This window comes from Bufo gargarizans, chromosome 10, assembly GCF_014858855.1.
Source record: "Bufo gargarizans isolate SCDJY-AF-19 chromosome 10, ASM1485885v1, whole genome shotgun sequence".
In the NCBI taxonomy this organism is placed as follows: Eukaryota; Metazoa; Chordata; class Amphibia; order Anura; family Bufonidae; genus Bufo; species Bufo gargarizans.
This window is the reverse complement of record NC_058089.1, coordinates 121233275-121260860: the sequence shown is the minus strand read 5'-3', so window position 1 is coordinate 121260860 and position 27586 is coordinate 121233275. Positions and strand designations below refer to the sequence as shown.

Sequence of the window (27586 nt, the reverse complement as noted above, 5' to 3'; positions counted from 1 at the left end):
TCCCCCCTAAGGCAGCCGTACACTTTCAGTATCTGTCAGCTAAACAACCGTTCAAACAACAGCTATCTCTCCCAGCTCTCCCATACACATACATGTTCAGTTCTGCCAAACGTATTTGTGTCAAAGGATCGGGTGACATCATCCTTCGTGGGGGCGCACAGATGGGATGGTAGACAGAGACGAGGAAGGTGCAGCACTGTGAGAAGTGGGGTGAGGGTGGTAAGTATAAGTTCTATTCTTTAGAGGATGGACGACCAGACCATTGACCTGCGCAGGCTGAAGTTTTTAGTGCAGTGGCAGGCACGGGGTGGAGGCATAGGTTCAATGGCGGGCACGGAGTGGAGAAAAAGTTTCAGCGGCAGGCACAGGGTGAAGGCATAGGTTCAGTGGCAGGCACGGGGTAGAGGCATTGGTGCAGTGAGTGGCTCAGAGTGGAGGCATTGGTGCACTGGCTGGCAGAGGATAGAGGCATCAGTGCAGTGGCTGGCAGAGCAAGGGGGCATTGTGTAGTGACTGGCACAAAGTGGATGCATCGGTGTAGTGACTGGCACCTGGCGGAATCATCAGTGTAGTGATTCACTCTGGGTGAAGGCATCGGTTTACATCTTTGCAGGCCAGAAGGAGGGCCAAATATTCAATGTTATAATATAGTCTTCCCATTATTCACTTGCACCATCAAACAGGGGTTAGCAGAACCGTGGGACCTTCATGCCTTGTTGCAAACTCTGTTCTTCCCACTTCCACGGGGCGTGAAACGCTCCACTGTGTTGATGGATAATCAAATTTCCTGGAAAGAGGTGTGAAAGCGCTTTAAAGAGGACCTCTCCCAGCTCCTGACATTGCTTCATACAATTCTGGAGCATCTATTCTTATGGCTCTATCTTTTGCCATTCCTTTATTATTTCTACTAGAAGATATGAATGAAATGTTAGCAGTCTGCAGCAAGGGTACAGGGGGAGGTAACCAGTTGGGGGCGTGTCCCTGCACAGACTCACTCTATCCAATCAGTGCTGCCATTTTCAGACTGTGCAGGGACACACCTCCAACTGGTTACCTCCCCTCTGTACCCTTACTGCAGACTGCTAGACATTCATTTCTAACTTCTAGTAGAAATAATAAAGGAATGGCACAGAATAGAGCCTTAAGAATAGATGCTCCAGAATTGTTACATGGGGAATGCATAAAGCTATTTAAGCAAGCCTGTCAGGAGCGGAGAGAGGTCCTCTTTAAACTCTCATTTTTCAAAACGCATTCCATTTTGGAGACATCCAGAGTGTCCGGCGGGGAGGGACAATTTTTAGGGAGTGGGAGAAAAAAAGGGATACGTGCCACACTGCAGATGATTTGCTCAGATGAGAAATGCTCTCCGAGCGGTATGGGATATCAAGTAGGCACGTCTTGCAATTTTACCAACCCCGGACATGAAGCACAATTATATACATTTGATGCAATGGTGGCTCCAAGAAACCCTGAGCACACCATTTCCTCTCAAAAAATGGGAACAAGTCGGGACATTCATGAGCAGATATTAGAGGGCTAGGAAAGGGTAAATAAAAGTGTGATTTTAAACTGATTCATAGGGCGGTTTATGGTTTTAATTTCCCTCCATCGCCAGCCAACCCAGATAGACTCACCGCCTGTCTGAGATGTAACACCTCCTTTACAGATCTGTGGTATGGGATTAGACTGTGAGCACAGGTTGATAGATACTGGGACATGGTCATACAGTATATATCTTCCCTCCGGAACATTACCTAAAGATTCATTTATTTCGCTACACTAAAAGCTGACATGCAGGACTCTAAGCTTAGCGAAGCAGGCACAGGCAGGAGCTAAACCTGGCATAGCACGTGGGTACAGATAGACCTTTATTGACAAAAAATAATAATTCAGAGCAAGGAAACGGCATGTATTACAATATGTCAGAGCTCATCTGCTCCAAGAGTAGCCTACAAATGGGTATCAATCATAAAACAATGTACCATATTAAACAGTAAAAAAAACATTCAGAAGCAAGATCTCAAACATCTTGTTTCATTAGTGGTCATCCATTTTTCCGTTCTTCTGATTCGTCAGAAAAATAAAGTAAGAAAACAGATCCTGTAAAAGAAGAAAAATTAAAACGGATTCTGAGCATCAGTTATACACATGGCATCCATTTGAACCATTTCCATGTGAGATACGTCCTGATATGCCTACAAAAGTCTGATCATTCTGACCCATGGAATAACCTCTAAAAACTAAGGGGTCCAGGTGAATGTTCCCAGCAGAGCAGCAGCCACTCTTGCTGGCTCATTCACTACAATGAATGGAAGATACAGAAACTTCCGAGCTGGTTCCTGGTCTTATAGAGGACTCGGACGTCTACTGATCACTTTTATGTAACATGACTAATTAAAGGGAAGAGACTCCTACAAAATGTTTTCATACAATTCATCCATCTTGTTTATGAGCCATCAAGTAATAAAACATCCATCAGGATTTGGATGAGGTGTGGGAATGAGTGAAACTATGCCTCCTCCCTCTACTTGGTCTGTCCTGATTGCCTCATTTTCATAAATACATCACATTTTTTGGTACCTGACTTCCTGTTCATCTTTTCTCTGTGGGAGTCCTGTAGTCTGGATTAGGATGACTATACTCCAGTATTTCTCTCATTTCTGTATACTTTTATTATTCTATCAGCTGGGTAGTGCCTTAAGATGCCCTGGATCTGGATTTCCATTTTCAGGTTCCTGTTTTCGGTTTGTGGAGCAGAGGAAGCATTTTTGGGGTGCACAAAGGTCCTGTCTAGCCTGCAGCGGGTACCTTGCCAATGTATCTGATGACATCTTGGTGTCTCTGGCACAGCAGATAAATCAGTCATCCGGTTGGTGGGTCGAACATGGTGCTCCAGGTGAGAAGATCAAGCTTTATTATGTATATATGTATTATAGTGATTTAAATCCTATGGAGAGCCAACTCCTATTACAGGTTAATTCATGAACTATTGAGATTTATCATGAGGGGAATTTTTTTAAATCTGTTTTTCTTGAGTCTGCTTTGCCATGATTTGTTCTAAATTTAAGATATGTCGATAAATTTGGCGCACCTAAAAAAAACATTATTGTCTAGAGATGTTAAAGGGGTATTCTGGTTGTTACAAGTTATCCCCTATCCACAGAATACGGGATAATTATTAGATCCTACTGTAGGGACCCCCACCAATCATGAGAATGTGGGCCCCTGCAGGCCCCCTGAAAAGAATGGAACGGACGGTCATACATGTGCATGGCCACTCTATTCATTACTATGGGAGTTCCGGAGATAGATGAGCGATGTACTCGGCTATCTCCAGAACTCCCATGGAAATTAATGGAGCGGCCGAGCGCGATCTTATAGTTATCCCAGTCTTATAATTATCCCCTATTCTGTGGACAGGGGATAACTTGTGACAACTGGAACCCTTTAATCCAGTTATGCCACCCCCTACTAGAGTGAGATTTTGGCATATTTTTATTTTTTTTACTACTTTTTGAAAAAGAAGCCATTTCCTACCACTTTTCAAAAGTGTTGTGAGAAGGGTAAAGTCAAAAATGATGTGCCCCTATGTTTGATACTTCCAGAAAACCATTGTACAGGGCTTCATTCATTCCCCTCACATTTCTATGAAAAACGGAGAAATTGTTGGCAGAGGTAGCCATAGATTATACACCTATAAATAATAGGGCAACACAACATCCAATCGCCACCCGTGCACCATGCCCACTTACATAAGAAAACCCAAAGTTAAAGAATGGCACCGGGATTATAAATATTATAAACTTTATTCAATAATTTAAAATACCATCCAGTTAAATAAACAGCAGTGATATATGACATACATAGATAATACAGAGAAAACCCCGGATGGAATCAATAATTCTGTGTATATTTACTGCACATGAGCCCAAAAAGTCACATTAGCAGCTCAATAATATATAGTGCAAGTGCAGTACATATGAGAATGCTAGTGAAACAAGCATCCATAATACATAGTAATACATGAAGTAATAGGGTACCGACTAGGAAGACCCCGCGCCCTGACACGAGTTTGACCCAAAGCTTCATCAGGGCATGAAACACAAAATTGGTTTGGTGTTTTTAACGTGCTTAAAAACTGTTAGAAAAAGACATGGGGTTTTCACGTGACATGACATTTTTTGGGCATTCGTTTGATATGTTTTTGGGCATCGTAAATGCACACGATGAGGATTGCATTCAGATTTTCTGCGCAGATTTGCATGCAGAAAATCCGCACCGTAGGTCATGCACATTGTATTCTATGAGAGTTTGAAATTCTCATGTACATGATGCAGGTTTTTCCATGTAGATTTTGACTTGCGGGGCGGATTTTAAAATCCGTATCATATCAATTTATTTTACTTTTCCTGACCAGCTTTTCTCCATTCACTTCAATTTGGAGAGAAAAATCCACATGCAGTCAATTTTTTATCTCGCCCATTTAGAGTGGCTGCACCTGTGGTGGGTTTCATACTGACCTGGTACTCAATGGCTGCCTCTGCAGGTCCCGAGTCATTGGGAATCAACATAATTTTGACGGGGCCGCACGTGACCACTGCAGCCATCATTGGCCGCAATAGTGACCTGCGGCATGTTATGGTGATTAGCTGCAGCGGTTACGTGACCTCGGTCGACAGGATGTTGATCCCTAGAGATCCAGAAGCTGCGGAGGACGGCCGTGGTGTGATGAAGCTGGAACCCAGCAGCCGGGACCATGTCAGTATGAACCCCACCGCAAGTCTGGCCACTAAATGGTCTGATAAAAAAAGTTTAAAGTCAGATAATACCTTTAATATTTCACTGCAGCTAATATCTGACAGCTGGTGTTTGTACTGCAAAAAAAAACCACAGGTGCTAAAAACGGCACTAAAAGTACAGAAAAACTCAAGCAATAACCTGCGATATGTGTGTAGGAGCTCTAAAGGAGCTATTTAATCATAGTCATTGGGGCTAAGGATTCTTGACTTTCAGTAACCTTATGACTTCACCTGGTCCCTAAGGGAAGGAAGGCATAAGCCACCTTGCAACTTTTGCAAAATTTCCACCACAACATATGATTGAAAGTTGTCCTGTGGCCGATGCCTTTGGGATTTTATGTCATAAGTGACTTCTTAATGGGATTTCAGCTTACAGTTTGCTCCAGTGAACTTGAGATACAGGATCGGGGAAGGTCCCAGTGGTCAGATCCCATTCAAATTAGATTTTTATATGCATATTATGGCAATATATCATAAATGACTGTAAGACCTCATACACATGGCTTTATTACGGATTTGTGAGGTACAGATATATAATTTTTAATTTGTGAATCTACAAGAAATACATTTTTCTCTGCTCCATTATATACCATATTACAGAGGTATTCTGACAATACAGTGCCAGAAAGATGCATAACGTATGGTGGCACGTCCAGTAATACCGTATAGAAGTAGACTAGATGGACCAAATGTCTCTAACTAACACCAGCCACTTTGTGAAAGATTTATCAAAACTGGGGTAAAGTAAAAATGGCTTAGTTGCCTATAGCGACAATCAGATTCCAACTTTTATTTTTAGAACCTCTTTGCAAAATGAAAGGTGAAATCTGATTGGTCGCTATGGGCAACTAAGCCACTAAGCCAGTTCTACTTTACACCAGTTTTGATAAATCTCCCCCTTTTTGTCTACATTATGCCACTTCCGGGTCGTCTTATTTTACACCAATTTTGCAATCAAATTTTGGCACAAAGTGGCTCATTTACGGTAAGTTGTGTCTTTACATTAAGCCACACCCCCTTTTCTTTAAGCCATTCCCCCATGTCTAAAGAGAGGAAAGGGTGTCCAAAACATAAATTAATCTTATCTTGTGCACGGCATGTAAGCAACCTTTGACACGCCACCTGCTGTGAAACTACAACTCCCGATATGCACACCTGCTTGGCTGTTGTTAGAAGCCCCATAGAAGTGAATGGAGCATTCCTGCAGTAATGGGTTGAAGTTGTTAAAAATATCTATATTTCTTACAGAGCACCATTGTTATTAAAGGGGTATTCTTGTTGGTTAAAGTTATCCCCTATCCACAGACATGTCAAATGGTCGTAACCAAGTTTGTGTTTTCCTCAACAGTGAACATTTCCAAACCTAGAGACACTTTGAAGCAGAAACTATGTCGAGTTTTAACACAAAATGCAGAGATACAGTTTGCGTCATGTCTGCAACAAAATAGCTTCATCTGCCAGACAGGTAAAATAAGCAATGATGACATTAACACATTTCTGATACGTGTTTTGGACACTCCTGTTTAGGTTAGGTTGTCATCACTGCTCTCTTTTTTGCAGAAGAGTCAAGCTGCAACATGGAGACACATCAAGAGTTCACGTGGTCTACAGTAGAAAGCCATGTAAGTGTGCGACTGTATGTACATATTCACAAAATCAATTGACTGTGGATTTTCAATCCACATTGTTTGGCAGTATATGCATTAAAAAAAAGCATTGAATTTCACAGCGTTTTTTTTTAATATGCTGAATGTTTTCCTGCTGCTCTCGGGGCAAGGGATCGTCAGGGGAAATATACATGATGGACACAGTGCTGACATAATCAGTGCCGGTCCATCTGAGAGCAGAGGTGGGGGATTTCTCAAGCACACAGAGGTAATCTTGTGGCCATTTTACATACAAGAAGAGGAAATTGGGAATGGGATGATCCATGGCAGCAATTCACACAGCAAATTGTTATGGTTAACCGAAGGGTCGATTTTAACCCAAAAGTCACAAAATATGTTTTTTTGGCTTACTTGCGTTCAGTGACCACAAAGAGAAGGTCCAACTTGTGAAAGGACGCCATCCTATCCAGATAGATTTTGAGTGCACTGACCACACCCAAGGTGTGAAGTGCTTCCTCCTGGGGGTAGACAGAAGAGTGGACTGTCTCCTCGTTCAGATGGAACGAGGAGACCACCTTTGGCAGAAAGGAGAGAATTTGTCTCAGGACGACGACCTTGTCTTGCTGCAGAATCAGAAAAGGAGGCCTAGTTGAGAACGCCACGAGCTCAGACACTCACCATATGGATGTTATGGCCACAAGAAAGGCGACTTACCAGTAGACAAGGCTATGAGGAATCTCCCTGAGGGGTTCAAAGGTGGGCAGCAGCAGAGAGTCCAGAACTAAAGTGAGGTCACAAGGAGGGGTAGGCTGACAGCATAGGGGCACCAGATAGGTAACTCCCTGGGTAGATTTACATACTGCCAAGATGTAAGCCAAGCAGAGTTAAAGAAAATGGAAATGGACAATAACTGGCCTTTGAGTGAGCTTAGAGTGGACCCCAGATCAAGCCTTCCTGAAGAAAGGTGAGAAAGTGAGGAATGGAAAAACTAAAAGAATAAACGTGGTTACTCTCCCACCCTCATAAGAAAGCTCTCCATGCAGGATAGCATATCTTGGAGGAAGTCTGCTTCCTATCTCCTAGCAGTGTTCGGATCGCTGGGTCTGAAAAAAAATGCAATCCTGTAAAATGGTGGTTCCAACCACCACGCCGTCAAACAAAGCGTGTCTGAATGTTGATGGAAGCACTGACCTTGGGAGAGGAGATCTTCCCTCGAGGGTAGTCACCATGGGACGTCTGCTAGCAGAGCCACCAGAACCGTGTGGAACGATCTTCTGGGCTAATCCAGAATGAGGACGATTTCTGGGATGCCCTCTGCTGTGACTTTTTTAAGGACCCTGAGGAACAGTGGCAAGGGGGAAATATGTACCAGAATATGAACCTACATCGGGAAACCACCAGGGCATTGGTGGTAATGCTCAGGGGTCTGGGATCGGGTCAAGAAGTGTGGCACTGTGTTGTTCAACCTAGTTGCCATGGGGTCGACGTCCGGTGTCTCCCATTTGTTGCAGCCTTTGTCGAAAACATCAGGATGTAGGACAATTCTCTGGGGTCCACGTGTTAGGCCCGCTGTCCAGTTGTCCACCGCCGGGATGCGGACTGCTGACAGAGTTGGAATTGTCTTCCTCGCCCACTTGAAAATCTTTGGTTTCTCTTCTGCTCCGCTTGGCTGCGAGTTCCACTTTGGTTATTTAGGAAGGACACCACGGTTGAATCCTGACTGGGCATCCTATCAACAGCCGAGTGCAGTGCCTGAGAGCTAGAAGAATCATCTGGAGCGCCAAGACGTTGATAGGGAGTTGCGCCTTAGCAACGAATAAACTATTATCGGTGACAACAAAAGTAGTGCAAGTACTCCGTCACCGGAAGGGAGTAATGCAATATAATGTACTGTATCCAGTGTCAGTACAAGTACGCCGCCTGTGAAAAGGAGCAATGCAACAGGACATTCAATAGGAGGTGGTAATGCAGTTACTCGACCTGTGACCATGCGACAGGACATACGGTAACCAGTGGTAGGGCAATCACTCCACCTTTGGAAGGAGGGTAATGTGACAGAACTTACAGAATCAAGTGGTAGGGCAATTATTCCACCTATGGATGGAGGGAAATGCGGCAGGATGTATGGTATCCAGTGCAGAAGGAGGGGGGCCTGTTGATGAAGGAAGTGCGGATAAACTATAATAGCTACCGCATTAAGCGCCGGGTAGTGCAATTGGTCTCTGTAAATACTCCACCTGTGCACCAATGCACATACTGGAAAAAGAGGAGGGGTTCTGCCAGTATGGTTCTTGCTGGCAGTACCTGCCACTCATGACGGGGAAGGTGGGCGCAGGGAGCCTGTCCGGAACAGAATCGGATAACGCCAAGAGTTAATTTTTCATTTATTGGAACTCTACATCCCAGCCTTCTTAAGTACAGAGGAAGGAAGGGCTAAACATGGGGGGATTAGGTTGCAAGTAATGGGCCTAGATAGTCTGAGGAGTGGGTGTGGAGCTCAGCCTGCACCTAGAGGAGGGGAGAATATAGGCGCAAGAATTTTGCGCCCAGGAAACACAGGTCCTGTCCCCCAAAACAGCCTGGGAGGTGCGGCCTAGGAGGCCTGAAAACCGGGGCGAAGCGAGGCCAGCTGGAAGGAATGCGGTGGTGGGGTTCTCCAGCAGGGGACAGGCCTAGGAGGCGCCAAAACGCTAAGCAGATCACCACGGCCTAGCAGGGAGCAAAGCCAGGGCCTGTAGTAATGTTGCCCTCTGAGGAGTCACCAGGATGGAAGCTGACCGGAGCCAGTCAGGGCTGGGGAATGCTGGTGCAAGATGGTGGAACTGGAGGTCACGTGTGACGGAGAAAGGTAGGAGACACTACAGAAAGTTAATATACAGCGCCTCCCTCCCGACCCTGTCCCTGGGCTTGCTGGGGCCGGTGGTGCAAAGATTGAACTGGCTGGTAAAAGGCGGGGGGCATCTTGAAGCATGCTCGCATACTTACCTATTTTCATTCCCTGAAGGATGAGGGAATGTCTCCCAAGTCACTCCCTTTGGTGGTGGAGGACCGGTGCAATAGGTAGAGAAGGCCCAAAGCTGCTGGAGGATTAGTTTAGTGAAATTTATATTTTCTCCTGATCCTTTTGTTCTCCCGGGAAATACGCCGCAGTAGAAGTGTCTGGCAGTAGTTTTCTCCCCTCATTCCATTGATTACACAGTTCGGCCAAGCTGCACATGTATGTGTATGGGGAGTCGGGAGAGATAGCTGTTGGAGGAACAATCGTTTAACAGGACAGCTATTGGATGTCATATAGGGGCCTTTAGATTAGAAAAGATTGCTGCAACGCAGACTCCTGCAAACTGACTTGAAAAATTACACTGATGATAAATCTACCCCCGTATACCTTATATCTATAACTAATACACTGCAACCTGGACAACCCCTAACATCACTGAGAAATTCTGTAGCACTCTACAAGGCACTTTCCTGGTTTAGATCTATATCTCCCAAACTAGACATACAGTAGGTGTGGGAAATACAACTGGACTAGGAAAGTAAGAACAGATGTAATATGTTACATGTGTAAAATGGGTTTCTCTCTTTCCTGCTTATCACAGAGTCAGATCTTTGCCAGAAGGAGAAAACGATCAGTGGAGTCTAGTGAGGATGTCCCTGGTAAGACTGTTCTCTGTGACTTACTGTATGTTACCTACAGACCTGTTTTCTCCCAGTGTCCCTATGTGAATTGTCTGTTTCATTCTTTTAGATCTTCTGGACATGGCGCTACAACTTTCTAATACCAAGACTACTGCAGGAAACAACATAACCGTATGTACCACACATTACTGCTGTGTGAGCTTTTTCCTTTATGCATGATCTTTGTTATTCAGAGTATTAATGCCTTAGAATCCCCACATCTTTTTCAGTTTTATTTTCCAGCAAAAACGTCTTACAGTTGTAGCTGTTGGGGTCCTTACACATGGATTTTACTAGTAAAAAAAACCACTAGAATATGCTCATGATTTATTTAGGGCACCTGCGTTTTTTGCTGCTGTTTTTGTGGCCTGCATTTATGTGAACTGCATTTTTCCCTATAGTGGAAATAAAAACCAGGGTTACTGCATGCTGCACTTAAAAAAAAAAAAAAAAAAAAAAGCAAAAAATGGAACCTAATGTATAAACAACATTAGCATAAACATGTTTCCCATAGACCTTCTGCTATGATTTGGAACTGGTGTTTTAACTGCTAAAAAGTCTGCAAAAATGCCACTAATAAGGCAAAAGTGCATAAAAATGGCAACAAAAACTTATGTGTGATAGCGGCCCTAAGCAAGCTGTGAAGGGGATTTGATACTGGTTTCTTTAATAGTGGACTTTTAGCCCCATTTTTAATGACATAGCTAGGAGTTGGCTAGTGGGACCAATGGGGGGAACCAACAAATTTAATCTCTAACCCAAGTGAAGGAAACCACTGCCATCATCAAAGGGCAGAGTGCTTCCTGAATCAGAAGCTTGTATACTCAGAAACGCGTGAGACCATTAATATTGTTGCTAATGCAGCTGAGGTTGTATATCTTTTCCATGAGGTTATATTATCGTTAGATATGCTTACAAATATGTACATTAATATTTGTGTTGCATTTATGAAATAGTTTACATTTTTAATGCTGGTATACAGTGATTTTTATATTCTCACAATGCAGGAAACTCTCATACATCTCAACTCTATGATGCAAGACGAAGAGGAGCCAAATAAAACTCAACTGGTGACATGATTATGTCTACATTTAACCCTTATATAGTGTCCATTGCCAATTCGTTATATCTGTTCACCAATAAAGCATGCTATACTACAGCTTTATACAAAGATTGTTGGGTATTTGATATGCCAGTGATTTGTCAGGTCTTTATTTAGCTGAATAAAATGGCGAACCATCCGTGACCTGAGATTTATTGTGTTTGCCAGTACAGCTGTTTCTTACAGTCTGCTGATAGACTACAGGGGAGGAATGTAATATAAATTCACCCCACCGATCAGAACACTACCATGCCTAAAGGAAGCTATTAGGATAATAATGTTATAATATGTTATTGCTATTTATGTAAATTAGTTAAGGGGTCTTCTAGAAGTTTTAAGTGATGACCGCTGCATATTCCACTGCATATCCGCTTTGGATTGAGCTGCAAATTTAAAGCAGATTTCACCCTATGCAGTTGCAAAGGGGGAATTCTGCAGCGAAAATCTGTGCAGCACTTAACTACTAGGGTCGCCTGTTCCATCGGGCCGTGTGAACCCACCTTTAGTATAGACCATCAATATATGTTTAGCTAAATGAAGGCAATGCAGAACCTTCATTGACCATTCAGAGTCATCCTCATGCGTATATATATATATATATATATATATATATATATATATACACTTATACAGTCAGTACGTGGTTGGCTGTGCCTGGTACAGCAGCTCAACAGCACTAAGCTCCATTCACATGAATGAACTAAACTGCGCTGCCGGGCACAGCCAAACTGTCTGTTGCTTTCCAGTACTGGATATAAATCTGACCAAATGCAGCATCTGCATGGAATTTGCATGTTCTCAGTGGATTTGCTTGTTTTTCCTCTGGGTACAGTCCCCCCCCCCCCCCCCCCCCCACACACACACACCAGAAATATACTAATAGGTTATTTGGCCCAAGCCTAGGTCAGAGATAGGGAAATGAGATTGCGAGTCCCAGATATGCGATGATGCCGCATTTTTATTGCTGAACAGGGTCATATCTGATGGTGTTTTTATCGGTCCACAGGTAGAGACACTTTCACTGCTGAAACAGCTAAGTGACTCGATGCAGTCTCAAGATATAGCTTCCTCGACTTTACTTTCAAATCTCAACAACATTGTGAACTATGGCATCAACAGTGTCTTACAGTCTTTACTGTCATCCTGTTCTGAAATCTCCTGGAGTGTATCAGAGGTAGATAATAATTATATCCATAATATACCATGTTCTCTTCCTTTTTCTTTCAATTTCTTACCGATAAGTTTGTTTCATCCTGAGGAAAATTACTGGGGCTTGCTAACAATTGCAATAGTTGCATTATTCTTGTGCAGAATTCACCCTTTTCAGTGAAAGGGTGAGATCTACAGAAAATATACATCAAATTCGCACAAATAAAATTATTTTTTTTTGCGGTTTTGGTGTAGATTTCTTGTATATTTTCTGCACACAAATCTATACCATGTGGAGGTACCCTAACAGATGAGCAATGTGAACGTCTAGTCCATGAATGTGATGAACCCAAGAGATCTGGGGGACACGTTCCTGAAGAGATGTAGAAGGACATAAATCCATGTTGCACAAAATTCCTGACCTGAGTGTGTCAAGGGTTGTGATGGGCTTGTACTCCCAGACTCTCCTGTCCCTCTGAGAATTGAAAATTTATTTTAGGCCACCTACTCTCGTAGCGGAATACGTGTGTTTTTTCCTTGTGGATTCCTGTGCAGAAAAATTGCAATTTAGTACAGTACCAGCAAAGTTTATGAGATTAAACAAATTTTATGTACACTTTTGGGATGTTTTCCGTGCAGAAATTGAACTGGTGTGTGTGTGTAAATATAGAAAAAGTTAACAAGGCAGCACTCCGGACTTGTAAGTGAAAAACGGATCCTTTTATTACACCATATGCAACGTTTCAGCTCATCTCATCTCATTGGATCCTTTGTCAAGCAGACTGCTTGACAAAGGCTCCAATGAGATGAGCTGAAACGTTGCATATGGTGTAATAAAAGGATCAGTTTTTCACTTACAAGTGCGGAGTGCTGCCTTGTTACCTTTTTATATTAACTTGAGGATTTTTGTCCTGAATCCATATCAAGGATTTGTTCCACCTGGTAATTGTGTGTGCTGCTATTGTACCTTACTTTTTTTTTTTATATATATATATTGTGACACAGTAAGAGGTTTGTTCTGGGAAAACAGGTATTTTCCTCCCTGATTTACAGCCAGGTGAGGTCAAAGACCGGACTGGATTTTAAATGCTGGTCCGGGTTTTGGCAGCACCTGGCTGTCCTTAAATAGGCAGCTGGGTTCAGAAGCCATGTCTCTGTGTTGGGATCTGGGAGTGTCTGGATGAAGGCCTGCTACCTGTTTGGTGTCAAAACAGGTTGGTGCTGCTATGAGCAAGGACTCTTTGAATTACCACCAACACCGCAAGGTGACTTTTTGTTTGAATATATGACTGCTTGTGAATAAAACACTGAACTGTTTGATCCAAAGAACTTGTTGTTGCCTCTATACTGCGTCTGCTAATCCTGTGTACCAGAGCAAGTCCCCACAAAATATATATATACAGGGGTCAAGTCCTGGGAAAAAAAGTGTGGGAACTCACCCAAGATCCACTGCAACCCCCCCCCCCCCCTCCAAAAAATAAAAAAGCACAGAAAATCTAGCATGCTGTAATTTGTGTCGCTGCGGACTAAAAAATAAATAAAAAAAATAACACTTTTAGAAAAGTTTGTCCTGGGATTCGATCTCATGACCTCTACACAGCAGAAGCAAGGCATATGCCCTCACAGCTATGAAAGCTGTCTAGCTTGTTACTTAAAAAAAAAAAAAATATAAGACTTCTACTGTAGGTAACTTTGCCCACTGTGTATGGATGTAGCAGAGCTGGGTGTGTTGGGGCAGCTGTCATGTGTATGGTTGTACACTAGGTATCAGTAGAAGTATCAGAAAAAAAAAAAAAAAAAACTTTTAGAAAAGTTTGTCCTGGGATTTGAACTCATGACCTCTACACATTACAGGCAAGGCATTTACCCTCACAGCCATAAAAGCTGTTGAGGTAGTTGCTTAAAAAAAAAAAAAACTAAGACTTCTACTTATACCTAGTGTACTGATACCTAGTGTACAACCATACACATGACAGCTGCCCCAACACACCCAGCTCTGCTACATCCATACACAGTGGGCAGCTGTCATGTGTATGGTTGTACACTAGGTATCAGTACACTAGGTATAAGTAGAAGTCTTATATTTTTTTTTTTTTAAGCAACTACCTAGACAGCTTTCATGGCTGTGAGGGTAAATGCCTTCCTCTGATTTGTAGAGGTCGTGAGTTCGAATCCCAGGACAAACTTTTCTAAAAGACATTCTAAATGATCTCGTAGTGAAGGAGATGATGTCATTAGGGGGCGGGGCGCCATGAGAGGAGTCGCAGGCAGCGGCACCGCACAGACAGCTTCCTCTCAACTGAAGCCGCCCCTCCTCCCTTAACCTGCCCTGCACAGTGCGCTCCGTCTCCCCCTGTGAATCTGATTCAGCCGTGTTCTCCTGGCTTGAGGCTGAAAGGGAACGGCGTTCCTGCCATGAAAAAAGTGCAGGAACGGCGTTCCCATGCGTTCCTCCTCCACTCGACCCCTGTATATATATATATATATATATAATCTTCAGATACTGTTATACCATGCCTGAGTAGTTTGGAAAGCTTGGTATTTTATCATCATCTTTAGCCATTAAAAGCATTAAAAGGTATCTCATTTTATATTTACTGGCTAACATGGTACAAAGATATTTTTTACATTAACACCTCGTTACTGACCTTTTTGTTCTTGTATTTACAGAGACAGTCCATGATAAACTTTTCTCTTGGAGTTTTGGATGATCAACTGGCTATGTCGTCGAATCTAAGTCGGGAGCTGTCATTGCAGACACCAATGTTCTCAGTACATCTGAAGAGGTTAGTCCTGGTACAGCCTCTATTCATGAATATTAGCATCAGAGGGCCATTTTGGCGTATTGAAAAGCAGACAGAGGTATATTATTACTTTTAATGGTAATTATCTAATCTTATTATGTCCTTATTATAGTGGATTTTTGGAATGACTGGATTGTCAGATGTCTGATTTATCAACATTTATCACTTTGGCTGTGCTTTAAACTTAAATTAAATTAACTTTAGCCTGTTGTTTTCCCCAGTGTGAATACATCAGAGATCAATAAATATGCCCTGTCCTGTACTAATCCAGTGACAAAAGTAGTATTCCCATCTCAAGCTGCATTGGGTTCGGTGCTTCAGTCTCTCCAATCTGTTAAGGTTCAGGTAAGAACATTCTTTCTTGAAGTAATGTTATTCTCTGTTTCTGAAGAGGTCCTCCTTATTTACATGTCTCCTTGGCCTTAGAGAGCGTAGTTTGTTTTTGCCCATGTGGTTCCTGAGCTCAGGAAATGCAAATGCAAAGACTGGCTAAATACAGTGAATGTATATGAGCTGAACCTGCCAATTTTCTCAGGACCGACTGACCATGTGATATGTCTAGTGGCCTCTCCTGGTGGCAGAAGTTGGAGGAGATAAAGGTCAGGCTGTTGGATTTCAGAATGCCCGATCCATTTTGTTTTTGGAGAGACAAACTGTTGCCTGGCTGCAGCTTATACCTCTTTACATTCAGAACACATGTACACTTGGCCGAGTACAGCTGCACGTGTATGGAGACGGGTAATAGCTGTTGGAGCAACAGGTATCTCACCTCTGTAGCCCATTGACTATAATGGGAATTGGTGGGGCTCCTACATAAATGTCACAATCCAGGTGGAAAAAAACAGTTGCGTGCAGCTCGAATCCCAGCATTTGTGTCGTGGATGGCCGGATTCCCAACTGCTCTCATTATAGTCTATGAGGTCCGGCAGACAAGCAGCACTATCCGGCTATGCCTGATCCAGAGAACTACGGCAGGCTGTTACTCTGCTGGAGGAGCCTGTCGGATTGCTTTAGCTCTAACGTGGAACTATCCTTAGTTAACGCTCTCTGATATCTTTAAGATTTACAGATTTCATCAAGCTGCAAAATATTTCTTGAAGTGATTTATTATATAGATTAAAGAGCATTTTCATCTTGAATCAACCCATGTAGGATCTGTCACCTAGACTGCTGAATGTCTGGTCTGTGAGTGAGTTCAGACATGACAGATTTGTTGTGGATCTGCACATTTAAAAGCATCACCCACATGTAGTGGAAAATTAATATGTAGTAGACTTTAATATCCTCAGCATGCTTATTTTATATCACAGATTTTCACAGTGAATTTTACCCTTCCACGGTATGAGGTTGAAATCCATGGTAAATTCACAGCACAATCTGCATGTAACCCGTGTGGATTTTGATGCAGAATTTTCCATGGATTTCTGTGACCATACCCTTAATATAAGCAGTAATGGTTATCACTAGATAGGTTCCGGAAAATCAACTCCATTTTCAGGGAACGGGTATGAAGGGGAGGTCACCCTAGAAACTTTACAGCATGCAAAATCAGCGGGTGGTCTGGCACTGCCCAATCCCTGGATATATTACTTGGCGGCACAATGTCAACACTTCAGGGGTTGGATAGATTCGGTCACAACTGACATGGCTGGCCAAATATTACGCCATAAAATGGGTGGGAGGGAGCTCCTGTGGGTGCTAGAGGGGCCTGCAATACCATTAGTGGATGAACGTAATCCACTTGTGCAGCTGAGGAGGAAAGTATGGGAAAAGTCTAAACAATTGAGAGGAGTTATCGGAGTCACAGAGTTTACTCCCTTATGGAATAACCACATGCTTCCTGAAATTCTCCCTTTTGAAGGGCTTCCATACTTGGCAAAACAAAGGAGTGACCAGATTTACTAACCTACAGGAGATCTATAGTCTACCAAGAGGTAGCTTCTATCAATAATTGCAAATAAGACATGCTTTTAATGCTATGGATAAAAAAAGTAGTATTGTGATCCGCATAGATGCCACCTTACAGTTAATGGTCAGGAGAGGAGATAAAAAGGGACAAATATCCACAATTTATCAAATGCTCTTAGATAAATTCCTGGAGTCGCACCCATTATCCAGAATGACAGGGTGGGAGAAAGATGTAGGTGAGCTACCCAAAGAACAATGGGAAGACATCCTAGAGGCCATACCAAAAGTGTTACTGAGTGAAAGTGGGAAATTATCGCAATTATTTATCATTTATGGGGTTTACAAAACCCCAGTGTTTTTACATCGTATAGGTATTAGAGCAGATGCAAAATGTCCAAGATGTCAGATGGAACCAGCAGATTTATTACACATGCTGTGGCAGTGCCCAAGACTGGATAGTTTTTGGCCGGGTGTAATTGAACTAATTCACAGAGCCTTCTTAATACGAGTCCCTCGGGAGCCTAAAATATGTATCTTGGGATATACGACTGAGATTGGAGAGGATAAGACAGATAGGATAGCAGTAGGAAGGCTATTATATGTAGCCAGGAAACTTTGGATTCAAGCATGTCCCCCGGGGTTGGAAGAGTTCAGAAATAAAGTAAACACGAAGCTGATGTATGAGAAAATGTTTTTTTTGAAACGGGGTTGTCCTCATAAATTTGAAAAGCTCTGGAATTGATGGCTGAGCAATATTGGTTAGGTTACTTTCACATTAGCGTTTTTCTTTTCTGGCATAGAGTTCCGTCCTAGGGGCTCTATACCGGAAAAGAACTGATCAGTTTTATCCCCATGCTACGATTTTATCTCCAGCGGAAAAAACTGAAGACTTGCCTGAATGCCGGATCCGGCATTTTTTTCCATAGGAATGTATTAGTGCCGGATCGGGCATTCAAAATACCGGAATGCCGGATCTGTCCTTCCGGTCTGCGCATGCGCAGACCTTTAAAAATGAGAAAAAAATAAATACCGGATCCGTTTTGCCTGATGACACCGGAAAAACAGATCCGGTGTTGCAATGCATTTTTCAGACTGATCAGGATCCTGATCAGTCTGAAAAATGCCTGATCAGTTAGAAAAAATGACATGCTTTTGCATACAGTTTGCCTGATCAGTCAGTTCAGGCAACGGAACTGCCTGCCGGAATCGAACAACGCAAGTGTGAAAGTACCCTTAATTCTCAAATGGTCAGTCAATGCTGAAGAGTGGGGGAGGGCGGAGGGTGTTCAGGCTCTTTGGGAGATGCTATAGGCTCTTAGGGTACTGCTATAATATATTTTTATCTGTTTACAATGTCTGAAGGAAGCTTATTCTTTGTAATCATATGAAAACAATACGTAGACACAATTTGTACTTGACTGTATAAAAGGTACTTTAATGGTATATATCAAAAGCTATTAATAAAAATGATCTGATTAAAAAAGAAAGTCTTGATTATTTTAACCTGGATTTATCTCTGGTGCTGTAAGTCTGTTGTACTACAACCATTGACATCACCAAACAGCTTCATATATAGGTGAAACTCGAAAAATTCGAATATCGCGCAAAGTTCATTTATTTCAGTAATGCAACTTAAAAGGTGAAACTAACATATGAGACTCATTACATGCAAAGCGAGATATTTCAAGCCTTTATTTGTTATAATTTGGATGATTATGGCTTACAGCTTATGAAACCCCAAAGTCTCAATTTTGAGGTCCCCTTTGCTCAGGGGGTATGGATTAATTAGCTGACTAGAGTGTGACACTTTGAGCCTAGAATATTGAACCTTTTTTACAAAATTCTAATTTTAAGCTGCATGAATGCAATTACTTTTAATTTACATTACTGAAATAAATGGACTTTTGCAACAAATTCTAATTTTTCGAGTTTCACCTGTAACTCATCTCCTTGGACATGGTCTAGAATAGGGATACTTGAAATAACTGCAAAAAAAAAGAAGGTTTTGAGGGCATCATTTTTATGTCCACAGTGTATTAATATGTCTACAGAGATCATGTTCACATTTCTAGAAGATTTCTGCCTTTTAGAAAAGTAAATCATTTACAGGTTATTACTATTGATAATGGTCTCTTTTTTTATTCTTTATTTTTACAGTTGATGAGTTTCTCTCAGAACCCATTTATTAAGGACTCCTCATTCAAGATCAGTGGCACTGTGGCCAGCCTGAGTGTCCTGAGTAAAAAACAAGAGCTTTCCTTGCAGAACTTGTCAGACACTTTTCAGGTCGGTCAATCTGGATCCTTTAGGCCTCATTACATGTTATGTATTTACGGTATATGCAGATTCCACATTGAAAATCTACAAAGTGCCGTGAATATATGTGAATGCTATTCGCACATAGCATATCTTTTTCTCGCCCATTTTCCTTGGGGGACACAGACCTTGGGTATAGCTCAGCTCCCTAGGAGGCGTGACACTAAGTAAAACTGTTAAGCCCCTCCTCCATCAGCTATACCCTCAGCCTGGAGATAGAGGCTACCAGTTTTAGCTTAGTGTCCAAGGAGGCAAGACACTCCCTGCTACTGCAGGGCTGTTTTCTCCTTGTTATTTTTACTTTTCCTTCTAATTTTGTTATTTTATTTTTTCCTAGGGATACCAGAGACGCATTAGACCTCTCTGCTCTCCCGGGGTTTAGCTGCGCCAGTGCCAACTTATCTGCACTGCTGCCTCCCCCACAGAAGCAATAGGAGGATCTGGGCAGCAATGGCTCCCCTACATCCCGCCAGCTAGGGGGTCGCCCGCACGCCAAGCCCCTCTTCCAGCTTCCTGCCACTGCGGTGCCAGTGGCTGAAGGGGCGACCCTGCTGGAAAGGACTGAGGGTGAAGACGTCGGACGGTGAGATGGCTATTCCAGCCCATACCCCGTCCCTATCTGCAGCATCTACCCCTCTGGGTAAGGGGGGCACCCGTGGTCGCTCATTCTGAGCGCTCATCTGCTGACTAGTCCATCCCTACATCACCAGGGCTCCAGCAGACCCTCCCCAGCTCCCCTCAGGTATCCAAGGCTTGGGACAATGCAGCACAGCAGCATCCTCGGCACCCCCACGCCGTTCCCCCCACGCTGCTATCTTTCTCCCCCTCCCCCTCACTCGGGGGCTGACTCCATTTTTCTCTTCTCCCTCTCTCCCTTCCCGCCGCCGCCCGCTCCGTTCCGAGAACGGGGGGGCGGGGCTTATGCCCGACATGGGCAGATCGGGCTCGGCGGGGCAAGGGACATGGTGGCAGAAGGGTCACCCACCTGGGCAAATCGCCGCACTCTAGGGGCCTGCGGGCCCTTTATTTTCTGGCATCTGGCTTTTCTTAGCCCTGAGAGCGTTTTCGGCAGCAGGGGGCGTGGCTTGTGCGCGGCATTTTGGGGGCGGAGCTAAGTTCTCCTTCACAGGAGACATTTCAAGCGCTGGAGGGGGCGGAGCTTGTTCCCCGCGCTTTCTGCTGAGTTTTCCCGCGCTTCCTCACTCCTGACAGGAAGCTGGGACATGGTGGGGGACTCTAAACTCCTGTGTACATCGCTCGGCTTCTGTGGGCGCTATCTGCTGCATCTGCTGCTCTCTGCTGCTCACTGCTGCTCACTGCTTCTCTGCTGCTGCTGATCTGGACCATCTCTACTCCTGACGTTCTTCTGAGGCACTGGTAGGACAGTTAACCCTCTCCTAACCCTCCTGGTCATAGCTGCTATAACCCTTTGTGGTCTCTATATTAGAGTACGACCACATTTCAGCATGTCAGATCCCACGGGTGCCCCCAAACCCTGGTACCATGCCTGTACCGCCTGTAGGGAACCTTTTCCGCGTGGGCAATCTGAGCCGCATTGCCTTGCATGTCAGGCGCCGGTGCAGGGCCCGCTTCCCGCTGCGCCCCCCGGTGCCTCTGGACCCCCTGACTGGGCTAAGTCTCTGTCTCAGGCAGTGGAAAGCCTTACACACGTAGTGGGCCGTCTCGTGGATAGGCCGCCTCTCCCGCAGGCTGCCACAATCCCTGTCGCACCCGCTGGGACTACCGTTTCTGCCGCCCCCACTGGTTCCCTGCCTCCCAGCAAATCTTCCAGGGCCCGGCATACTCAGAAACGTTCAAGGGTTGAGCGCACATCTTCCTCAGATGCTTCGCTCTCTCCTCCATGCATGCGAGCTCAGTCAAGTCTATCCTCTCAAAAGGATACGCCTTCTGAGGGAGAACTGGCGGATTCGGGCGTGGACATGGACTCAGAGCTTCCGTCCAAATTGGCGTCCGCGGTGGGGCATCTTATCACCAGCATCCGTGATACCTTTAAGCTGGATACTGTGACCACGTGGACATCCCCGCCTAAGGTTGATCCTCCCGTGGCTCGCCTGTCCAAAAGCACTACTATTCCTGTACAGGACGGATCTTCCCTCCAGTCTGTTGAGGACCGTCGTACGGAATCCCTCTCCAAGGCCATATTTACTGCCTCTGGTTCGGCCCTTAGACCGGTCTTTGCCTCCGCCGGTTGGTAAAGCGGTCTCTGAATGGGGTTTGCAACTGGAACAGGAGTTAGGGTCGGACGTCCCTGTTCAGGACCTCCGTTCCTTAGCTCAACTAATTGTTCAGGCCGGAAAATTTGTCTGTGAGGCCTCCCTTGATGCGGGTGCCCTCATTGCCCGTTCCTCTGCCCTGGCAGTTTCTGTCAGGAGGGAACTCTGACTGAAGGTTTGGGCGGCGGACGCCGCTTCCAAACGCTCTTTGGCCGGTCTACCATTCACGGGTTCCCGCTTGTTCGGGACCCGTCTGGACGAACTTATATCAGAGGCCACGGGTGGGAAGAGTACTCGCTTCCCCAGTCCAGGCCAAAGGGCGTCCCCCGTGGTCGCCCTGGTTCGTCCCGTTTTCGGTCCTTTCGCAAGCCCACCGGGTCTAGACCCGCGGCCAGTTCTTCTTCCTCTGGCCCAGCCCAGGATAGACGCAAGAAGCCGTTTTTTCGGACACAACCTACCTGGCGCAAGTCCCAGCCTGCACGGGCTCCCACAGGCCAGCAGCCCTCTGCCTGAAGGTGCGCCCCCACCCACCCGGGTGGGGGGCCGCCTTCTCCTATTCAGGAACGTATGGCGGGCCCACATCTCAGACGCATGGGCGCTCGAGATTGTATCTTGCGGAGACAAAATCGAATTTGCGTCCATTCCGCCAGACCGTTTCTTCCGATCCCGTCCTCCGCGGGATCCCGTACGAGCGGCCGCCTTCGTCGCGGCCATTCGCTCTCTAATGGACAAGGGTGTCGTCGCCCCCGTGCCTCCGACGGAAAGGTTCAGGGGGTTCTACTCGAACCTCTTTGTGGTTCCCAAGAAGGAAGGCTCAGTGCGACCGATCTTGGACCTAAAACGACTGCAGAGATTCCGGATGGAGTCTCTCAGGTCCGCAGTGGCCTCCCTGGAAAGAGGGGATTTCATGGCCTCAATCGACATTCAGGATGCATACCTCCACGTTCCGATTGCTCCATGTCATCACCGCTTCCTGCGCTTCGCGGTGGGGGACGATCACTTCCAATTCGTCGCCCTTCCCTTTGGTCTGGCGACGGCTCCTTGAGTGTTCACCAAGGTCCTGGCCCCTGTCTTGGCCCTACTACGTTCAAGAAGTGTTTTTCTTCTCCCATACTTGGACGACATCCTGGTCAAGGCACCCTCCTTCTCTCAGGCATCCGGCAGTGTGGAACTCACTCTGGAGACCCTGACGCGGTTCGGTTGGATTATCAACCACCCCAAGTCTTCCCTTATCCCCTCCAGACAGCTGATCTTCCTGGGGATGCTCCTGGATACAGAGTTGGCGGAGGTCCGCCTCCCGTCGGACAAGCGTCTGGCCCTTCGCGGGTCGGTTCGCAGTCTCCTCCGTCGTCACCGCCCTTCCCTCCGATCCAGCATGCGGTTGTTGGGAAAGATGGTTGCCTGTTTCGAAGCGGTGCCGTTCGCACAATTCCGATCCCGCACCTTTCAGAGGGCAATTCTGTCGGCCTGGGACAAATCACCGAGGAGTCTGGACAGGACCTTTCTTCTGCCTCCCCTGGCTCGGGCTTCCCTCAGCTGGTGGTTGCATATCCCTCTAAGGGGGAAGTCCTTCCTTCCACTGAACTGGCTGGTGATTACCACCGATGCCAGCTTACGGGGGTGGGGGGGGGGTTTTCCCTCCCCGGTCCGTCCAGGGCGTTTGGTCTCTATCGGAGTCCAGACTTCCAATCAACATTCTGGAACTGAGGGCGATTCTTCTGTCCCTCAGACACTGGACCCATCTACTGAGGGGCCACCCTGTTCGGATCCAATCGGACAATGCCACGGCTGTGGCATACATAAACCATCAGGGAGGCACTCGCAGCGATGCAAGAGGTGACCCTCATTCTCCTCTGGGCGGAAACGCACGTGCCGGCCTTATCTGCGATTTACATCCCGGGGGTGGACAACTGGGCGGCGGATTTCCTCAGCCGGTCCACCATCGACCCGGGAGAATGGTCCCTGCACCCAGGGGTGTTCGAAGCCCTTTGTCTTCGCTGGGGTCGCCCCGACGTGGACCTCATGGCCTCAAAATTCAACCACAAGGTCCCCCTATACCTGGCCAGGGCACGGGACCCGAAGGCATACGGCGCCGACGCGCTCGTCCTTCCGTGGCGCAAATTCTCCCTTCTGTACGTCTTTCCTCCTTTTCCCCTCCTGCCACGGGTTCTTCGGAGGATCGCGGCAGAGGGCGTTCCCGCGATTCTAATCGCCCCGGATTGGCCCCGCCGGTCTTGGTACGCCGACCTAATGTTGCTGTTGGCAGACGCACCGTGGCCACTGCCCTCCAGGGAAGACCTTCTCTCTCAGGGACCGATCTTCCACGAGCATTTAGGCTCGCTACGTTTGACGGCGTGGCTATTGAGACCGCCGTCTTAACGCGACGGGGTTTCTCCGCGGACGTAGTCCGCACCATGATCCGTGCTCGTAAGCCCGTATCCTCTAGGATCTACTATCGGCTTTGGAGGTCCTATCTGGGGTTCTGTGAGTCCCGGAGCATCCCACCTCTCCGGTTTTCTCTTCCCACAATCCTGTCCTTCCTCCAGTCGGGTCTGGACCTGGGGCTGAGCCTCAGTTCTCTGAAGGGACAGATTTCGGCGCTGTCTATTCTTCTCCAGTGTCCCCTGGCCCCTCTAGGGCCAATTAAGACCTTCTTACAAGGGGTGGCTCACTCTGTTCCGCCGTACCGCCCTCCAGTTCCATCCTGGGACCTGAATGTGGTGCTCTCGGCGCTCCAATCAGCCCCCTTCGAGCCTTTACGGGAGGTCTCCCTTCGCCTTCTGTCCTGCAAGGTCATCTTTCTTGTGGCCATCACGTCTCTCCGACGGGTGTCGGAGTTAGCGGCTCTTTCTTGCTCCGAACCTTTCCTGATCTTCCACCAGGATAAGGTTGTGCTTCGGCCTGTTCCGACCTTCCTGCCAAAGGTGGTCTCCGCCTTTCACATCAATGAGGACATCGTCCTTCCGTCGCTCTGTCCCTCTCCTTCCCACCCCAGAGAACGGGAACTGCACCGTCTGGATGTGGTCAGGGCGTTGAAGATTTACCTGGAGGTCACCGGATCCTTTCGGCGCATGGACTCCCTGTTTGTGGTTCCGGAGGGTTCGCGCAAGGGTTTGGCGGTCTCCAAGGTGGCTATTGCCCATTTCATTAAACTGGCGGTGTCTGAGGCTTATCGAGCCAAGGGCAGGGCTCCGCCTTTCGACGTCACTGCTCATTCCACCAGAGCAGTCGGAGCTTCCTGGGCGCAGAGGCATCGGGCCTCGGCTGAACAGTTGTGCAAAGCAGCCACTTGGTCCTCTCTGCACACTTTCACAAAGTTCTATAGAGTGCATACGCATGTATCAGCGGATGCTGCTTTGGGCCGCCTGGTTTTGCAGGCAGCGGTTTCCTGATGCTCCGGTGGTGTTCCGCCTTGGGTTTGTGGTCCCTCCCTTCTTGGACTGCTCTTGAACGTCCCAAGGTCTGTGTCCCCCAAGGAAAATGGGCGAGAAAAGGAGATTTTTGTATAACTTACCAGTTAAATCTCTTTCTCGCTCTTCCTTGGGGGACACAGACCTTGGGTATAGCTCAGCTCCCTAGGAGGCGTGACACTAAGTAAAACTGTTAAGCCCCTCCTCCATCAGCTATACCCTCAGCCTGGAGATAGAGGCTACCAGTTGCGTGTCCAAGTAGTGAAAGGATAACAACCAATAACGGAAACAACCAGCCAGCAACCCAACGGGGCGCCAGACCATAACCCTGTAACCAAACACAGAAGGGTGGGTGCTGTGTCCCCCAAGGAAGAGCGAGAAAGAGATTTAACTGGTAAGTTATACAAAAATCTCCTTTTCCTCTAGGTTTTAATAGGGTAATCCAGGATTTTACCATTGATGGCCTACTGCAGGGCTGCTCTTATTGAAATGAATCTGAGCAGCATTGCTGCAACCTGCTCCATCCACTACACAATGGGCAAGCGGAGGGCTTAGTGTTATGCGAATTGAGCTTTGAATCTTAGATCTGAAGTCGATTGACTCAAAACTTAATTTTAATGCTGTACAGTCACCTGTCTCCATACAGCTTTAAAATGTATGGGCTACGGCGAGGTGAACAGGGTTATCACCGAAGTATAGCGAGACTTTGCTGAATAACTTCGGCATCGATTTTTAAACTTTAAAACCATTTTAAAACATGAATACAAAGTTGGCTTTGGTACCAGCTGGTACCTTGGTACCAAAGCTGACTTTGGATCCATGTTTTAAAGTTGGAAAATCAAATCCCGAAGTTATTCACCAAAGTACCGAAATACTTTTGAATGGTGTCCATACATTTGAATGCTGTACGGAAATGAATCTCTGTACAGCATTCAAGAGACGTTTTGAACTAATCGACTTCAGATCTAGGATGCAAAACTCGATTCGCTCAACCCTAGAGGAGATACTGGAGAACAGCTAATCAGCGAGGTGAGGGTGTCTGACTCCTGCCAGTCAGATACTGATGTCCTATCCTGATCATATCCCATCAATTGTAAAACGTTGGTCTTAATAAATGTGTTGTGCAGCATTGTCTCCTGCCTGTGCCTGCTTCACTCAAATAAGGCCAGCAAGCAGCGGTGTGACTAGAACTGACCCCACAGCACATTTTTGAACAGAGTCTGCGTAGTCTTCACTTCCTGCAGCTAGTCAAAATATTTATTTCAGACCAGGCCAGACAGCCCCTCTGTCCATTTGTATATCATGTTACTGTATAATAATGTTGAGAGGGCCCTGACAATAAAATCTTTCAGTCTTCCTCCTAGGCCGGCCTCTTCTTAGTTTGGGTCCCGTAGCAGCTGGTTCCTTTGCTTCCACTATAGCTACACTCTTGGTCCAACTTTTTTCATTCCAAGGTTACATCCACTTATAGCAGATATGCTGCAGATTTTCTGTCCGGATTTCCACTGTATATTACAGTAGCAGCAAAGTTGATAATATTTTAGCAAATTTTATCAGCATGCTGCAAAATGGTATCCACACAGGAATTGACAAGAGGTGCGGATTTTGAATCTACAGCATATCATTTTATTCTGTTTATTGTATAGGGTGCATACGTTAAACATGAATTTTGCATGTTTTGGTCCTGCACAGAACTGGAGTATTTCTGGTGTGGCGTGTATAGACAAATAGAAAACAGCTATGGAGTTATTTTACCAAAGACTCCACTGGTGGGGTATCTTGGGTATGTAGAGGACCTAACAACCACCAATGATTATAAATTAGCAATTGCTAAATTATTGTACATTGCACGTAAATCCATTGCAAAACACTGGATACAGCCGATCTCTCCGACTAAATCAGAGTGGATAAATATGGTCAATCATATGATATCCATGGAGAGTGGCATCTATATTAAAAGAGGCACTGTACAGAAATTTAAGAAGCAATGGCAGGTGTGGCTGGCTGGACCTGGGGGGAAGTCTCAGAGATTGATGCATATTTGGAATGGAATGGTCCTAAGGGGATTTGGAAGTTAAGATGTAAGAGAATTGGAGCATTTTTGTCCATGTTGAGGGAGATGACCACACGGAGAGGGGGAGGTGGGAAGGGAGTTGGGGGGGACTGGGAGATTTAATAAAGGTTTATTTGATGCAGTGTTATTGACGTGCTGATTTGGATAAAGTATTATTGATTTTACTGTATTGATATCATATTGTCATATAATGTATGGTTTATCTGACTAATTGGCTGTATGTAAAACCTTTAATAAAAATGATCTGATAAAAAAACAACAACATGAATTTTGCTGCAGAATCGCAATGGAATTTGTAGTGAAATCTGCAACACAACTGAGGCTGACATTTTGTTGGCTGAATCAATACAGAGTTTGTGCCACAGTTTTTGCTGCAGTTCTGAAGCTATCACAGGGAAAGAACTTCTAAACTGTGAATATATACCCTACGATGTTAGATTGATAGTTTGTGAATTGATATTGCCATGCCTTTAATACCAGAATTCTAAACAAATCGATTTATAAC

General features: G+C 45.6%; 1 protein-coding gene across 1 annotated transcript in view; it reads left to right on the top strand.

The window, feature by feature from the left end:
- The first annotated feature begins 4530 nt into the window (after positions 1-4530).
- The window catches only part of LOC122920119 (polycystic kidney disease protein 1-like 2), a 35032-nt gene continuing 11976 nt past the window's right edge, over positions 4531-27586 (top strand). The window contains exons 1-9 of the mRNA XM_044269329.1: positions 4531-4762; positions 6148-6264; positions 6360-6421; positions 10006-10063; positions 10155-10216; positions 12193-12360; positions 15006-15121; positions 15361-15484; positions 19205-19333. Of these exons, the coding sequence (XP_044125264.1) occupies positions 4531-4762; positions 6148-6264; positions 6360-6421; positions 10006-10063; positions 10155-10216; positions 12193-12360; positions 15006-15121; positions 15361-15484; positions 19205-19333 (1068 nt within the window). The remainder of the gene's footprint in view (positions 4763-6147; positions 6265-6359; positions 6422-10005; positions 10064-10154; positions 10217-12192; positions 12361-15005; positions 15122-15360; positions 15485-19204; positions 19334-27586) is intronic.